This window comes from Crotalus tigris, unplaced genomic scaffold (genome assembly GCF_016545835.1).
Source record: "Crotalus tigris isolate CLP2741 ecotype Arizona unplaced genomic scaffold, ASM1654583v1 scf7180000024376.1991246, whole genome shotgun sequence".
NCBI classification, from domain to species: domain Eukaryota; kingdom Metazoa; phylum Chordata; class Lepidosauria; order Squamata; family Viperidae; genus Crotalus; species Crotalus tigris.
Genome location: NW_024100546.1, coordinates 955,770 through 973,345, shown reverse-complemented (window position 1 = coordinate 973,345; position 17,576 = coordinate 955,770). Strand labels below are relative to the sequence as shown.

General features: G+C 38.3%; 1 protein-coding gene across 23 annotated transcripts in view; it reads left to right on the top strand.

Annotated features, from left to right (window-relative positions):
* BAZ2B (bromodomain adjacent to zinc finger domain 2B) overlaps positions 1–17,576 on the top strand; it is a 260,570-nt gene that overhangs the window by 232,322 nt on the left and 10,672 nt on the right. For 12 of the 23 annotated variants that reach the window (XM_039328386.1, XM_039328382.1, XM_039328384.1 and 9 more), the window contains 10 exons: positions 1,158–1,398; positions 2,015–2,077; positions 4,479–4,623; positions 7,205–7,890; positions 10,790–11,069; positions 11,756–11,911; positions 12,766–12,926; positions 14,996–15,306; positions 15,703–15,838; positions 17,303–17,449. In XM_039328386.1, coding sequence (XP_039184320.1) covers positions 1,158–1,398; positions 2,015–2,077; positions 4,479–4,623; positions 7,205–7,890; positions 10,790–11,069; positions 11,756–11,911; positions 12,766–12,926; positions 14,996–15,306; positions 15,703–15,838; positions 17,303–17,449 — 2,326 coding nt within the window. The remainder of the gene's footprint in view (positions 1–1,157; positions 1,399–2,014; positions 2,078–4,478; positions 4,624–7,204; positions 7,891–10,789; positions 11,070–11,755; positions 11,912–12,765; positions 12,927–14,995; positions 15,307–15,702; positions 15,839–17,302; positions 17,450–17,576) is intronic. The other 11 variants (XM_039328383.1, XM_039328393.1, XM_039328390.1 and 8 more) reach the window with 5 other exon arrangements.

The following is a 17,576-nucleotide window of genomic DNA, read 5'->3' as shown; positions in this document are numbered from 1 at the left end:
AAAAGAAGAGCTTACTGAGGATAGTTAAACATTTTAAGTCATCCTTTTATCTTTCTTAAATTAGTCTGATAAACTTCTTCCAGATTGAGTTTTTTTTAAAAAAATCAGTTCCAGACTACTTTTTAAGAAGCCAGCTTCACTGCATCATACCCACTTGCTGTATGGAATACTGTTTTGTAGGATGGGGGGAGAAAGGAAGAAAAGGAAACTAAAAAAAAAAAAAAAATACTTAGACGCATTCAATTATCATAATTTATCTACTTTTGCCATCCTAATTCGTACTCTTTCTCCTTTCTTTTCTTTCTTGTAAAATCCTTGCCTTTTCAAAAACACATTTTCATATCTCCTTAAATTCTGTTACATGCCAAAATATTAAAAGGGTGTGTGCAGCCTGGCTATTGAAGGCTGTTTCAGAATATTTGCCTGTTAGATTCCTGGTAGTTAGAGCTGTAACATCTGCTGTATGGAATCTTGTTTTGTAGGGTAAGAGATGAAGGGCTACCACAACTTTACTTACTGGTATGTAAGTTTCTTTTGTTTCATAAACATGAAACTAAGGTTTCTGCTACCAGAGTGCTACAAGATTAATGCTTACTAAGACATCATATAAAGTAATATGTAGACACTTGAGAAGTGATTTGTATTCATATAATCCGCAACCAAGCATCAGATTGATTATTTTTGATTAGAGTTAGCACTGTTTTTTTAAAATGTGTCCGGAAAGAGGTTACGGAAATTGACCAAAAGAATAATATAGCTAAAAATTTGTTTCTTCAGCTTAGAGGAAAAGTTCTGGAAATCTTTCTGCTGTTCCTAGCTGTTGTAACAGAATTTTATACAGTAACATTCACGTTAGACCTAAAATATTTGGTGAAGAATTAAATAACAGTAGAGATTTTGTGGTTTCTGATGATTCTTAGCAAATAAAATCAAAAAATTTTAAAGCTCTTGCTAAATAAATTTATACCTTCAATAAAAATGGTTCTGTTGGTGAATTACATTTCTCAATGCTGATTCAGAAGCTGGAATAAATTATGTGACAGAAATGGTTCAAATGCGAAAGGAGAATGATTTCCTCTCAGTGAAATGTGAGGAACTGTGTATATGTATATTTTAGCAACGCTCCATAATACTGTTTGTCTACCATGTGTTTGAAGGCTTAGAATCATTCATGCTAAGAAAACAGGCAAGCGAGATGTCACAGGAGGAGGTGATATAGGGGAAGAACCCCATTCACTAGGTACTCCCACACCAGGCCGAAAGAGGAGACGGAAGGGAGGGGAGAGTGATTATGATGATGACGACGATGATTATAGCGATGATCAAGCAGATGAAGATGAGGAAGAAGATGATGACAAAGATGATAAAAAGGGAAAGAAAGATATTTGTGAAGATGAAGTAGGTGTTGCTGATAAATCAGATAACTTATATTGACTTTTATAAAGTATGTGTGACTTTAATGTAGTGTTATACGAAAAGCCTTGACTGAAAATTGCTAAAGAGGTTATGACAAGAGTTTGTTTGATTGTAACATCAACATTTCTTATTTACCAACTACATAGGCATGGAAGGAAAACATTAGCAGGTCTTTATTGTTGTGTCCTTTGCTGAAAATAAACTGCCATTAAGTTTTTCTGTTTTTGATTTACAGTGATATGCAATTGCCTGTTATGACTTAGTGTTATGTGGAATCAAGACTTATGGCCTATTAAGTGAACCATGGCTCAGCATGATGTGCGAATGAAGCCATAATGCCATTATATGTACTGCTCTAGCCTTGCCGAGATCAATACGTTTTAAAAAAAATCATTAGTCCTTAGCTATGCTTGTGCCTTCCTATGTATAAGTAAAGAATAAAAATACCATTTGGGGACCACATCCCATAATAAATATTTATGATTGCAATGCATTTGTTATTTTTGAGGCATATTTCATAAAATTTTGGTTTTATAACCATGAGCACAATTAGTATATGGAAAATAATGCATTACCATATTTTATTTGTTGGTGATAGGATGATGGGGATCAGACGGCAAGTGTTGAGGAACTAGAGAAACAGATTGACAAACTTACTAAGGTAAGCTGTACCTTTATAAATTTAAAGTTTACTCTGTCAGTATAGTATAAGGTAGATGAAAGTTATTTTTAAAGTGTTCTTAACTAGATCCTTAGTTTTTATACACATTCACCAGACGTTTCCTTATTGTCTTAACCAAATTTCATCTTGTTGAAGAATGAGGAAAGATGATTTGCTACAGATATCACGAAGTATAAATAAAGCAAGCTCTTGGTCCTGGGTTAATTTAAATCTGTGAGATATTATAAAAAGGCAGAAATCCAGGGCTGTATCCAGAAGACGGATGACTGCTAATTTGATGCTGACAAAAACCTGCAAAGGGCACTCCAAAACACACATCATATTGCCTTATTCTGGGGATCTATTGTTTGAATTGTGTGATCCTAATGTGCTCTTTATTCTTTTCTGGAGCCAGAGTAGTCTTTGTGTGTTTTGGAAGACTTGAACATGCTAATGGACTTGTCCCCCTTGAGAGAAACTTTAATATTACTCACTAGGATTACAAAAATCTCAAAACTATTTTGTGAATCCAAGATAACATAGGTTTCTTTCTCAAAGTAAAACTGGTGCAAACTGCTGATGGTTTTTTTGAAGGTGGAATGTTACCTTTTTGTTCTATCTATAGTGAAACAATTATAATAAAACAAAACTATTAGGTTAGATCAGGAAAAGGGTTACCTGAAATTTTTGATCCTCTGCCTCTCCAGTTTGAAAGGCAGGTGGCAATGCATATTCTCAGGTCTAATGCACATTTGTTACCTTTTGTTTCGACTGAAACAAAAATATGGCATTCAGCATATTAACTTTTTGTCTTTATCTGTGGACACTTGAGCACTAGCTTTGTTTACAGCTCAATTATCGTAAACATAATTTATCTCAAGGCCATATATAATATCTCATTAGTTACATATAAAGAGCCACAAAGTCTCAGATTAGCGTGACTTGTTATAATAGATGTACACATACTTTGCTACATGTCATAACTGATAACTGATAGAAAAATGTGGGTTAGGCAGCATCACCATCAGATGGTTTTGTAACTGGCTGACCAACTACACTCAGCGTGTAGTCCTCAATGGAACTGCATTTACATGGAGGGAAGTATGCAGTGGGGTACCCCAAGACTCTGTTTTAGCTCCCGTACTCTTCAACATCTTCATCAATGATTTGGATGAGGGGGATAGATGGGGAACTCATCAAATTTTCAGATGACACCAAGCTGGCAGGAATAGCTAACACTCCAGAAGATAGGCTTAAGATACAGAAGGATCTTGACAGACTTGAACATTGGGTACTATCTAACAAAATGAAATTCAATGGTGAAAAAGTAAGGTTCTACATTTAGGCAAGAAAAACCAAATGCACAGGTAGAGTAGGTGATACCTTGCTCAACAGTAGTAACTGTGAGAGGCAACTTGGAGTCCTAGTGGACAGTCATTTAAATATGAGTCAGCAGTGTGCTACAGCCTGCAAAAGAGCCAACACAGTTCTAGGCTGATTAACAGAGGGATAGAATCAAGATTACATGAAGTGTTAATACCACTTTATAATGTCTTAGTAAGGCCATATTTGGAATACTGCATCCAGTTTTGGTCACCACGATGTAAAAAAGTGGTTCAGACTCTGGAAAGAGTGCAGAGAAAGGTGATCAGGGGATTGGAGGCTAAAACATATAAAACATGGTTGCTGTAATTGGGTATGTCTAGTTTAATGAAAAAAAAGACTGGGGTGACATGATAGCAGTGTTCCAATATCTCAGGGGTTGCCACAAAGAAGAGAGAGTCAAGCTGTCCTCCAAAGCATCTGAAGGCAGGACAAGAAGCAACGGATGGAAACTAATGAAGGAGAGAAGTAACCTAGAATTAAGGAGAAATTTCTTAACAGTTAGAACAATTAATCAGTGGAACAACTTGCCTCCAGAAGTTGTGAATGCTCCAACACTGGAAGTTTTTAAGAAGAGATTGGGCAACCAATTGTCTGAAATGGTACTATAGGGTTTCCTGCCTGAGCAGGGGGTTGGACTAGAAGACCTCCAAGGTCCCTTCCAACTCTGTTTATTCTGTTCTGTTCCATTATGTTCTGTGCTACGCTACACTACACTACTCTATTAACATTTCATTTGCTTTCATGCAGTCAAAATCTTTGATTCTTTTGTTGTCTGGAAATTGGTAGCAAAAGGTCAAACTTTGCTTATGGATTGTCTCCTTCAATCTGTTTTAATTTTGTCCAGCATGACACATCATCACCAATTAGACTCTTTCAATTTCTCAAACACAGAACAAAAGTATCGTTTGAAAGTAGCTTAAATATCCAAAAAGTTTGGTGAATTGTTTCTCATTCATTGGCATAACTTTGAAGAAAATCTTTATGACCATACCATTGTCTTTTTTTTATACAACAGCAACAAAACCAGTACAGAAGAAAGCTATTTGAAGCTTCTCACTCTTTACGTTCAATGATGTTTGGCCAGGATCGTTACAGACGTCGATACTGGATTTTGCCCCAGTGTGGGGGTATTTTTGTTGAAGGCATGGAAAGTGGAGAAGGTAATAAGCTAGAACTAAAAAGGTAACGGTGAAGGTTTCCCCCATCCAACTGTCCAACTCTAGAGGGGTGGTGCTCATCTCTGTTTCTTAGCTGAGGGAGCCAGTGTTATCCGAAAATACTTATGTGGTCATGTGGCCAGCATGATTATATGCTGAAGTGCACAGAAGGCTGGTTGGCAGGAGTTGGGGCAAGAATGGGAGTTCACTCCATTGCACAGTGGTCTCAAACTGCCAACCTTTCAGTCAACAAGCCCAGCATCTTAACCGCTAGCTAGATCTGGGAACTCTGAAAAAAATGTCCATGCTTTTCTCTGTCGAAGTCTTTGTTTAGCCAGAAGCTAGTATGCAAGTCCTTACTAAAGGACTGAATGTGCTTTTGTGTTGCCTTGTGAACTATTGATAATCCCAAATTTACAATCTGGAACAAATTCAATCTCTGAGGAGAAAGTGTCCTATAAGGCAGGTGCTGTAACAGGGAAAGGATGTTTCTTAGGCATGCCAAGGTGACATTGTTACACCAAGGGGAGTTGAAGAATGCCCACGCTGTTGAATCTAATGGGACTGGCAGAACCCACAGAGACAGGCAGCCTTGCAAGAAACCTGGCCCGTTGCCCTTTAAAGGTGATTATCATCTATCCTAAAGGTACCCCAAATGCACTGTCACTAGAGAGATTGAAATTCGGAGAGAGGAAACACCAAACATTTCTTTTCCTTCCCATTTGTCTGTTCCTTTCTATCTGATTCTCCCTTTTTTTTTTTTTTGCTTTTTGTGAAGAAATTGTTAATGCATGTTGACCCATACTTAAAAGAGAAGTGGGAAAATGTGGGGATAAAGAATGAAAGCTTTCTTTATTTAAAAAATGGAACCGCTCTTTGAACACAGTTAATAGAATTCTGGAGAGTTTACATTTCAGAATATTTGTCAAATATTTAATTAGGAGAGTCTGTTCCTCTTTATTTCCTTTATGAGGACTTATAGGTATAAATTGATTATACATTCATCCACATTCTTTTATTTGAGTGATGTATGTTATTGAATTTATTGTACTCACCTTTAATAAAAACACAAAAGGAGAAAAGGCTTGATAACAAAAACCAATACTACATTTCTTATGCTGGTACTTGAATCTTATAGTAGGATAATGCCTAATTTTAAGGCACTTTGAGATGAGAATTGTTAATTAAAAAATAAGCAATTTAAGCACTGGAAAGAATACATTAAATAAATTAAGTAAAAATAATTTCCCTTGAGACTCTTTGAAGCATAAGTATGATGGGTGGCACGGAATGGGAATTTTTATATAACATTTTTATAAAAAATGTTTTGTCAGAATTTTGTTGCCAAACCATAAAAGCCCTATTGCTGGTATTAAACCATGGGTTAGGAAATATCTCACCTTGTGGAAGTACTCCATGTTGCTTTTGTTGTCTACACACAGCCCCGTTTTTTTATTTTGAAATTCTGGAAAATATGGGTCTTTCCCCAACAGTATTACCTTTGTGATTTGGAATACTACTTAGAACAGAGTTTGGATAGTTACTTTTCAATTATCTTAGAGCTGTGGTTCTCAACCTGTGGGTCGGGACCCCATTTGGGGTCGAACAATCATTTCACGGGGGTCGCCAAACAACGCAGTCCGCCATTTTTTCCCCCTTTTCCTTAGCTGTGCTACTCCCTTTTCTTCTATTGGCTTTTGAAAGCCAATAGAATAAACTCTCTTGAATAGAGTCTAATTCTATTGGCTTTCAAAAGCCAATAGGAATTGTCCAGGCTGTCTCTGCCCTGCTGAGCCCGCCAAAAGTCCCATTCTGCAAATGGTGCTGCACCAGTTGAGTAGTCCTCGACTTACGACCAGTTGAGTAGTCCTCGACTTATGACCGGTTGGGGGTCGCGGCATTAAAAAGGTTGAGAACCACTGTCTTAGAGGGAGGGTCTGTGTGTAAAAGAGATATTTGATACTGATATTCTAAATATTCTGTGGAATGTTATCTTTTTCTTCAATAAAGAGTTGGAGAAATTTTAGTTACACTACAAGCGTATCTTCATATTATTTTTTAAAAAATATTCTGCATCATTAAAATGGAACAGCACCCACGGAATAAGTTAGGACATTAAAATTAAGGTATAGTATATATGCATTTCTCTTGCTCTTCCTCTCTTATTCAGGTTTCCACAAGCAGTGAAGTGTTTACTTATGTTTATGTATCAGAGCATGCAAAAAAGTCTTTCTCCACATAAAATCCCCTTTGCGTTTAATAACACTGTTTCTTCTGTCTGGTAGCAACTTCAGCTGAAGCATCAAACATTTTCAGTTCAGATGTTAAGAGGAAGCTTTTGATTGTTTTTCTGTTTCATCTCTTGAAGTGAAATTGTGATCAGCCTCATACATGCTGGTTATATTCTTTCGGTTATCATTGTTGATTTTATGCTAGATGAATATCCTATCTTAAAAAATTATTCTGTAAATCAAGAGTATTTTTTTTTTTAGATGAGAATGTGTTTTTTCCGCTTGGAACAGCTGAAAACCAAATCCATTGTGGCTGTAAATTGAGTTAAGTAACTGTCTTTCTATGCATACAGGTCTGGAAGAAATTGCAAAAGAAAAAGAGAAGCTGAAAAAGGCCAAAAATATTCATATCAAAGAAGAAATTTTTGAGACCTCTGAAGAAAAAATAAATTGTTTAAATGCGACACATTGTAATCCAAAAGAGGATCTCAAAGAGAAGGATAGCACAAATCTCTTCCTGCAGAAGCCTGGCTCTTTCTCAAAGCTAAGCAAACTTTTAGAAGTAGCAAAAATGCCTCCTGAGTCGGATATTCTGGCCCCTAAAGCCAATGGCAGCGCAGCAAATGGGTGCTCATTGTCCTATCAGAATAGCTCTAAAACCTCACTGTGTAGCCACCAGGCCACTTCATCACAAAGCAGCAGTGAACGATCTGATCCAAATCATCTTTTTAATCCTGTGGCGACAGGGCCAGGGAAATTTTATAGTTCTCCATTAATTTCAAATGACCAGCTGTTAAAGACTCTTACAGAAAAGAGCAGGCAGTGGTTCAGCCTGTTACCCAGAACTCCTTGTGATGACACATCGGTTACCCACCTAGATTCACCAGCTGCTGCTGCTGCTACCACTACTTCTTCATCCCTCACTCCATATTCTCATCCTCCATCCAAATCACCCTCACCTGTTCCATCTCCACTTATTGGTTCAGCCTCTTCACCAAGCCCAATAGGATTAAGTCCATTTGCCTTGTCACCACTTCAGGTAAGCATTTTATTTCATTACAGGAAGTTTCATTCTGTGTGCTTTCTACAGGGGAAAAAAAGAGTACAGATGATGCTAGGAGTATTGATAGGAATACTGATTACCATTTGTTGTAAAGAAGGAAAGTTAATTACTAGTTGTGGGCATATGAGTGTGAAGATCTTGGGGGTCAGGTCAGCTGGGGGTGGGTGGGTGATGCAGGGAGTTGTAAGGAGGAAAGGAATTGGTTTAATCATCACTCTCCTTTTCTCCCTCCAGCTTCTCTTGATTGGAATCGCTTCCAAAATTCAATCCAGTAGTTTTGTTCAAACATTGTACTAAGCCCTAATATGATTGTTTTGTTTTGTCTAATGGAATGTTTGAAATCATGCTAGTTGAACCAGTCATTATAGTTTGTAAAGCACGGGTTATGTCACAATTGACTACTTGTCAATTGAGCCATTGTGTCTTTTTCAGTGATCCATACTTAAAACTAACTATGGCTTAGCATAGAGTGTGAACTCAGTTATGGATATTTGATATTTATCTATGCAGAATTAGTATAGGTGAAACTTTACCGTAATATCCAAATCTAGACAGTTGTGTATTCAAGTAAAACCTCCGTTTTAACAAACCATTCCAGGGGAGGGAGTGTGTCTTATTTCTGAATATCTGTTCAATCTGAAAATATGTTATATGCAGTAATTCCCGTTATTTGTGTAATTATGTAAATTAACACAAATTATGTAAATACCATGTAATATATCTTAACTGTCCTGATTTCAGAGGCTACATTAATTCAAGGGGATGGAGAATTGGGACAGAAATGTCCATTACTTCTGAAGTTTGTTAAATGTAGTTATCTGCTGGTACCTTTGGTGTACGTACTATTTCCTTACAAACTATTTACAAACTAGAGTGGAGGAGATGGAATCTCCTACTTTGAAGTAGTTCTTTGCACAGTGTCCTGTTTCATCTTAGTAGACTTTGTCTCCAAGAAGATACAACCATGCCTGCAAATTTCTCCCAAGAAATGAGAAGGCCCCTCCCACCTGATAGGAGTTCAACACTGAAATCCTATATTTACTTTTCTCAGATTTGGCCGGCACTCACCCCTTAGAAAGCACTACTGTGCCTACAAGTTCTCAAAGGGAACTGAAAAAAAGGCTATTTGTTAATTTCCCTATTATAATCAATGAGGACATATGAAGCATATGCTAGAAAATGTGCATTTTCTAAACTAAGGGAACACTTTGGATACAAAATGAGGCAATCTCATTTTGCCTACAATATTTTCCCGAAAAAGATTTGAAAGCAAATATTTTTGCATGTCAACAACTGCGAAAGCATTATTTTTTGTGATATTTTAAAGTGATAACTGCTCATTATTGAGCTAAATCCATACTCTGAAACCCGTCAATTACAGCCCCCCCTTTCCCCCTATTTCCAGTGCCATTCCTCCTTGATGCTTGTGACTTCTGATTATGAATTCAAGTATAACAGATCAACCCACTCATCGCTTTCCAAATCTTTCTACCACCTTCCTTCTCCTTTACCTCCTTTTAGTTGCTACTGTTGCCATGTACCACTGCAAATGGCTGTGGTATTTCCCTATTTCCCTTCTTTCCTGTCCTATTCCAAAACATCTTTCTGGAAAATGCGTATCATAGTTCTATTCCCAGAACAGATGCTGTCTGTTCCATGCACAGGAGGGGCCGTTTATGGAACTCTTTGCACATGCTTGTTATTAGTCAATACTTTTCTATCCCATCTGTTCTCTGAGAGCTCAAAATGGCAGACGCTGGCAGCTCTAAGAAATAAGTTGGTCTAAAAAAGAATGACTAATGTAAGGTTCTTTGGTGAGCGCTACAGCCAAGTGGGGATTTACACCTGGATCTAATATCTTAATACTGGGGCTTGGTGTTTATTGATTTAGAATTATTGCAAGTTCATCTTCTTACTAAAAAGCTGTACTGATTTTTACTGTACTGAAGAGGGGGGTCAACCCATTCTCCAAAGCACCTGAAGGCAGGACAAAAAGCAATGGATGGAAACTAATCAAAGAGAGAAGCAACCTAGAACTAAGGAGAAATTTCCTGACAGTTAGAACAATTAATCAGTGGAACAACCTGCCTCCAGAACTTGTGGTTGCTCCAACACTGGAGGTTTTTAAGAAGAGACTGGAGAGCCATTTCTCAGGAATGGTATAGGGCAGGGGTGTCAAACTCAATTCATTGAGAGCCGTATCAGCATTGCTGTTGCCCTCGGGGGCCGGGTGGGTGTGGCCAGGGTGGGTGCGGCCTACTGGGTGGGTATGGATGGAATGGGTGTGGCCTACTGGGTGGGCATGGCCAGCTCTACATCGTTCGCGTCAAGAGTGCCTGTGGGGGCCTGGGCAGGAGTGGGACCAATCTGAGGGTCTCTGGCAGAAGGGGGGTGGGACTAGGGCAAGCGCCAAGGCATGGTCCATTTCTTCATTCCTCACAAAGGGTTACACCTCCCCAGCATGCACCCAGGGGGCAGGGCCAACATGGCAGGGGCTGGTTCCTCACTGTTTCTAGATGGCCTTGTGGAGCTAAGACTGAATGCCTTTCAGCATAGATGGCCACCACAAAATTGTACATTGGCTCCCGGCTGCCTGGGCCAAGGCCAAGGCAGCGGGGGTCGTTCCCTCACTGTTTCCAGGATGGCTTTGTTGGCCACATGAAACCACTTTGCAGGCCGCATCCAGCCCCCGGGCCTTGTGTTTGACATATCTGGTATAGGGTTTCCTGCCTGAGCAGGAGGTTGGTCTAGGAGACCTTCAAGATCCCTTCCAACACTCTTATTCTGTTATTCTGATTCCAGTTTTCTGCATGGAGTTATTATATAACAAATAGTTGTAACTATTCAAATTGGGGTGGTTGTTGTTTTTGTACAGCAGATGAAGACAGGATTGCCTGTAATGGGACTTCAGTTCTGTGGATGGCCTACTGGTGTTATCAATTCAAATCATCCATTTTCATCTCCATTGCCTGGTATGGGGTCTGGCCTAGGACTGTCAGAGGGCAATGGTAGTTCTTTCTTGACACCCAGTGTTCCCACAAGCAAAAGCGAGTCACCTGTGCCACAGATTGAGAAGCAAACTTCTGTACCATCTTCAGTTCTTGTGGAAGTAGCCAAACCAGCTGATTATCCTAGTCCAAAGCCTATCCCAGAAGGTCAGTATCCTTTTATTTCTTTTTAGAGGTGTTTCTAACTAATTCTAACAGAATCCTGGTTCATCTTCTTCTAGTTCAGTGGTTCTCAACCTGTGGGTCGGGACCCCATTTGGGGTCGAACGACCATTTCATGGGGGTCGCCAAACAACGCAGTCCGCCATTTTTTCCCTCCTTTTCCTTAGCTGTGCTACTCCCTTTTATTCTATTGGCTTTTGAAAGCCAATAGAATAGACTCTCTTGAATAGAGTCTAATTCTATTGGCTTTCAAAAGCCAATAGGAATTGTCCAGGCTGTCTCTGCCCTGCTGAGCCCGCCAAAAGTCCCAGTCTGCAAACGGTGCTGCACCAGTTGAATAGTCCTCGACTTATGACCGGTTGAGTAGTCCTCGACTTACGACTGGTTGGGGGGTCGCAGCATTAAAAAGGTTGAGACCCACTGTTCTAGTTAGAGACTAGGCCTTTTAAAAATGACCTAGTTTGTTTGTTGTGGCAGACCACTGATTTATTTTCTGTGGCAGCAGCAACAATGGCAATAACAGCAAGGATCTCAGTGTCCTGTAGTTCTCCCTGATGTCACATATCCATGTCTTTTAATCTCAGACAACTCAGTTTTTTGGGGGGTACCTATTTCCCATATAGAATATTTGTATATTTTAAATCCTTCTTTGTCTCCATATTTTGATTCAGAAATGCAGTTTGGCTGGTGGAGAATTATTGACCCAGAGGACCTAAAAGCTTTGGTTAAAGTGTTGCATCTCAGGGGAATTAGAGAAAAGGCCTTACAGAAGCAAATTCAAAAACATATGGATTATATTACTCTCGCTTGCCTCAAGAATAAAGATGGTATGTAATTGAAATGAGAAAAAAAAAGTAATGCAACGGTATAATGAGAACTAGATCTTTTAAGATTGCCTTCTAATGGCCCAGATGGCACAGAAGTAACATTAAGTCTAGGTGACCTATTAATTATGAAATGGCTAATGGACATTTTTCTTTAATAAAAAATACATTAGAATATAAGTATAACCATGCTGGATCAAGCCAAGGCCCGTCTTAGTCCAGTATTTTGTTTCTCACAATGGCTAACTTGGTGTGTTGACAAGTAGGAGATATTTCTCTTATCCTGCAGCTGGTATTTGGAGGCATGCTACCTCAACCCAGAGAATAACAATGGGTCTCCAAGACTAGCAGCTATTGATTGATCTCAATTTTTCCAGTCCCCTTTTAAGCTGTCCAATTTAGTGGCCAGCACCATGTTAGGTGGTAATGAATTCACATGTTAAATTATGCTGTTGTGAGGAAATACTTCCTTTTGTTTGTTCTAATCTCCTTCCAGTCATTCCACTAGATAACTCCATGGCTGTAGTGTTTTGAGAAAGAGGAAAAACCTGTCTTGACTGAGTTCCCCTCAGTGCTTTGCATAATTTTATAAAACTTTCTTATCTCCATTCTCGCATCATTTTTGCTGAGCTAAAGATTATCAAACATTCTAACCTATTAAATTCATTTGAAAAGCAAAACGCATTACAGATCTATAAATTGGGTTTACAAGTATATGTCTATAGAAATAATTCTTGTTGGATTAATTGTGACCTCTTCTATTGATAAAATGATTGTTGCAATTGACCTCATTGTTACTACAAAACAATTGATCTGTATGTCCTACTAAAATAGCCTAATCTAATTTCTAAATACAGCTGCAATTATTGAAGTAAATGAAAATGATGAAAACCAAGTAACACGAGATATTGTAGAAAATTGGTCCATAGAAGAGCAAGCCATGGATACAGATATTGCTATTCTTCAACAGGTAGAGGATTTAGAGAGAAGAGTGGCATCAGCTAGTTTGCAGATCAAGGTAAAACGTATTTCAGTAAAATCTGTATTTAGTAATTATTGGCTAAAGTGCTAATTCAAACTTACAAAGGGTAGATTTTCTAGAGTTAAGCATTATTCTCGGTAATAAAAGAAATCAAAAGACTTTGAGGATGGTATTAACACTACCTGGAATGAAATATGTCATCCTTTCTTATGGAGTGGACTTTATTTTTATGGTTTGTTAAATCTTCAAAGAAAAAATAGGAAATGGGATTTTAAAAATATAACTATTTTCATGAACCAAGACACTAAACTAGACACCGTGAGTTCTAGTCCCACCTTAGTCATGAAAGCCAGCTGATAATCTGGGGCCACTCTCTCTCAGCCCAATCTACCTCACAGGGTCGCTGTGAGGAAAATAGGAGGATGAAGAAGCATTAGGTATGTTAATATTGAGTAATTTATAAACATAATAAAGATGGGATAAAAATAAGTCAGTAAATAAATATTATGGAGGAAAGATGACCATCATAGATCCGCAAGTCCTCAGAATCATGTAGTAGAATTTAATGCAATGTTATTAAATTCAAAATACAGCATTTCTGGGATCATACTTCATATTTGCGTGGTTCAGGGAAACACTTGAGTGTAGATTTAGACTTTTTTCTGTCAGGTGTTGGAGTAGTGGAGACCAATAGCATCTATTTTCTGTCTCCTATAAAGTTTCAGTTTTATCTTCATTGGAAGATAGACTAGTTTATCTGAAACAGCGTCTCTACCCAGTGTATATGGGAAAAGATGCTATACAAGCAATGCAACTTTGAGCAGTTTATTTTCTGCCTTGTGTGTCATCCACATAGCTCCAAATTGACTGCTGCCATTGAGGACATAGCTTGCAGCAAAGTGCTTTGCAAATGCAAGTGTCCCCATCTGTGAACATTCTGGTTCACATGGTGGAGGAAGACTTGAAGGAGGTCAGCAGCCTCCTATCTGCCCGTGGGACTCCGGGCGTCCCTGGATCCTCTGCCAAAGACAACAGAGACTCGCCCAGCAGCCAAACTTTTCTTTTTCTTTGGATTCTAGCAAGAATAACATCTCCTGGATCAATATTCCTATCAGTAATCCCTGCTGCTATCCTGTCTTAGTGATCTTGCTCTAATCTCCATGTTTGCTGGATAGCAAAGAGATAGCTGTGTTCCCCAGCAAGCACAGAGTTAAAAGCAGGGATCTTGCTTCAGGAGATGGACGAAAAAGTCCTCTTTTCACTCCTCATTTTTCCAAAAGTAGCAGCTCCATAGCAATCACTGCACCTACTACCCTCATATGCAGGCAGCAAATTTGCTGCCCTTATTTTCAAAGTACAGCAAAAAGATCACTGTGTAGAGAACGATTTTCTCTTTTCCTCCGATTTTCTCTTTTCCTCCGCTCGTGAGGAGGGGAAGACACATTATCATGTAAGTGGGAAAGAGCCTTTGATTTTCCATGCAAACAGAATAGTAAGTTCCACTGATGAAGAGCAGAGGCTAGCTCTTTGATTCCATTTACGTTCACCATTAGTCATGTTGATCAACATGTGACTTCTGGCATCTTTTAAAAATTGGGAGAAAAAGAAATATATGTAAATATTTGCATTTTTTTTCTTGTGGAATTAACAAAATGTGCAATATGAAAGTGTTACGTATCACATATAATTAATGTGAACTAACCTTGTTACTCTTGAGTCATCAGAAATGATTACAAGGTTTAAAAAAAAAAACAAATTAAAAATGTGAAACTGGGATTTGTGCCAGTTATATATTTCCCACGAGAGCACTGGCTCTTGGATGTGAGTTAAAACCAATTTATTACTTAGGAACTTGTTGGATTGCAGATTTTTTTTTTTCTCTCCCAAAAATGTAACACAAACCTCTGATTTAAAAGTCCACGTGGGTGGTTGTCTCAGTAGTATAGGAAAGAAAGAATCAGCTCTCTGATTTTTTTTTTTTTTTTTTAGAACTCCTGGAAAGAGATGCACAGTTTAGGGAGGTGAACAAATGACCCATCCGTTGTTCAAACTGAAATGGTTACAGTACCAAACACATATGTGCACAATTTTGTATTAAAATGTAGGGTTGGATGTGCCCCGAACCAGCATCGGAAAGGGAAGACTTGGTATATTATGAGCATAAATCAATCACTCCATTGCACAAGAAGCGTGATGGTGATTGTGTTGGTGGAGAAGAAGGCAGTAGAAGTACTCTAGAACGGAAGAGTGACAACCCTCTAGATATAGCTGTAACCAGACTTGCTGACTTGGAGCGGAACATAGAGCGAAGGTATCTGAAGAGCCCCTTAAGTACCACCATTCAGATCAAACTGGATAATGTGGGCACAGTTACTGTCCCTGCTCCTGCACCATCCGTTAGTGGTGATGGTGACGGGTAGGTTATTGAGATTAACTTGAAAAATTATTGTGCTTCTTTGCTAATTGGAGCCTATTTTTTCTATTGTGTGTTTATCTATGTATCTTCTTGTATGTCTCTGATCCATACGGACTGCGTTTTTATGCATGGTGCTGTGCAAAGATTTGTTTGTTTATTTATTTTTCTGTTTCGTATGTTAATCCTGCAAAGTTATCTTATGGTTGTGATTGAGCTTTGAGGCACGTAGCCACAGTCTGTGCACTACATCAAATTTAGTTGCTTAAGCTTTACTACCCTTATTGGCTGTGTATGTTTTTGTCATTGCTTGGCTTTCAGTGTGACGATGATTGTTCCACGTTCAGAAACTGATGAAAATGGATGTGACCTGCTTAATTTCTCTATATTTCAATGCAGAATGGAAGAGGATATTGCTCCAGGGCTAAGGGTATGGAGAAGGGCATTGTCAGAAGCTCGCAGTGCTGCACAGGTAGCTCTGTGCATTCAGCAGTTACAGAAAACAATAGCATGGGAAAAATCTATTATGAAAGTTGTAAGTGTTATGAACTGATTTTTACATATCCTATTTTCCTCCTTTCCAGATACCTAAGTTGATAGCATTGTCGCTGCATCCCAAAATTACAATTAAATGGCACTTTTACACGGTTCAGGCTAAATTTTTGAAAAGAAAAAAAGAAAATAGGGCCCTCCTGTAGCCAAATTCAGTATTCTGACCTTCCACATGACAAATAGCCTTTCTGCTGGCTTATTTTGAATTTTATGGAGTTTCTTTGCCCCTCCCTGGGAGAGGTCTCGATGCAGTTAATAAAGTGACGCCTTCTATGTTACCATAAGAAGGGTTCTGGGTCAAAGACTGCAATGAAAGGCTTTTTCAGAAAGATGAGATGCAAAGTACATGCTTAAAGATGTGCATGGCTTCTTTGCATGCCCACCCAGTACAACGGTATGTGCAGATTGGATGGCTGTACAGCATAACAAGCTGAGATGTCCATCTCCGCATAGAAGTAACAAATTAACAAGCACTGCTATGTTAATTGCATATTCATAAATTGCATGCAAATGCATGTAAGAGATTTTGCATGAATCCTGGGCATCAGATTTCTGAAAATAAAGCTTTTTATGCTGTAGTAATCAATGGGGGAAAGTACTAACAAACAGTGAGTGTGTCACTCTTGAAATAACTCTCTCTTTCTCCAACTTGCTACAAACTCTCAAACTTATTTTTCACTGGTTATTGTGATGTGCATGTTTCCAACACATTTTATTAATATAGTGCGCACTGGAATGATTTTCCATTAACACTGGAAATTCTGTCATTTTATATGGTGTTTCTTCACTAAAAATTGGGGACTAAAACATCTCCTTCCAAACTTTAGGCATTGTTTATGTCATAAAAGCAAATACACTTTGGAATGAAGATTATAGATTATCATTAATAGTCTTCAAAAATGAAGTCTTGGGACAATTGTGACTCCTATTTAGCTTTTGGGCTTGGACTGTCCATGCCAAATTTACATCCTTCTTAACCAGCAAGCAATAAACTCAACATAAGGACACAACACTATATACCTTTCCTGATTTAATACTTTCTCTATGTAGCATTAGTGGGAACATCATATTTTTATTTGAATTCCAAATTATCATAGACTGAAACACAAATATGGCACAATTGAAAATACAAAATATACAGCAACTGGGAATAATTTTCAAGTGCCTTAAGAACATTACAAAATCTTCCTGATTCCTCCCTAATTGAGTTGGTTGGGAATTTTGGCTTAGATAAGATCTGTAAGTTTAATGAAATTAAGTAGGTGGATGAAATTATTTGACTGCCTATGTATTTATTTCTCTGCTTCTGCTGTAAGTGTAAATGGTCCATATAACAACAGATATTGAGCATAATTTTAAAGTGTTGCTATAGTCTTCATAGCATGCTGGTTATCATATTCCAGTGGAAGATAATGCATGGATCTGAAATAATTTCTCTGTATTTTAGTACTGCCAAATATGTCGAAAAGGAGATAATGAGGAACTACTGCTTCTCTGTGATGGCTGTGATAAAGGCTGCCATACATACTGCCATCGGCCCAAGATCAGTACTATTCCAGATGGTGACTGGTTTTGTCCTGCCTGCATAGCAAAGGTAATGTGAATTGGAGATAAAGCTGTACACTTTTCCCCTCAGCTGACTGCATGTAATTATTGTGCCTAAACTACAAGACACGGTACTTCTAATTTATACATTAATATCTTGACTACTCGTAGATGTC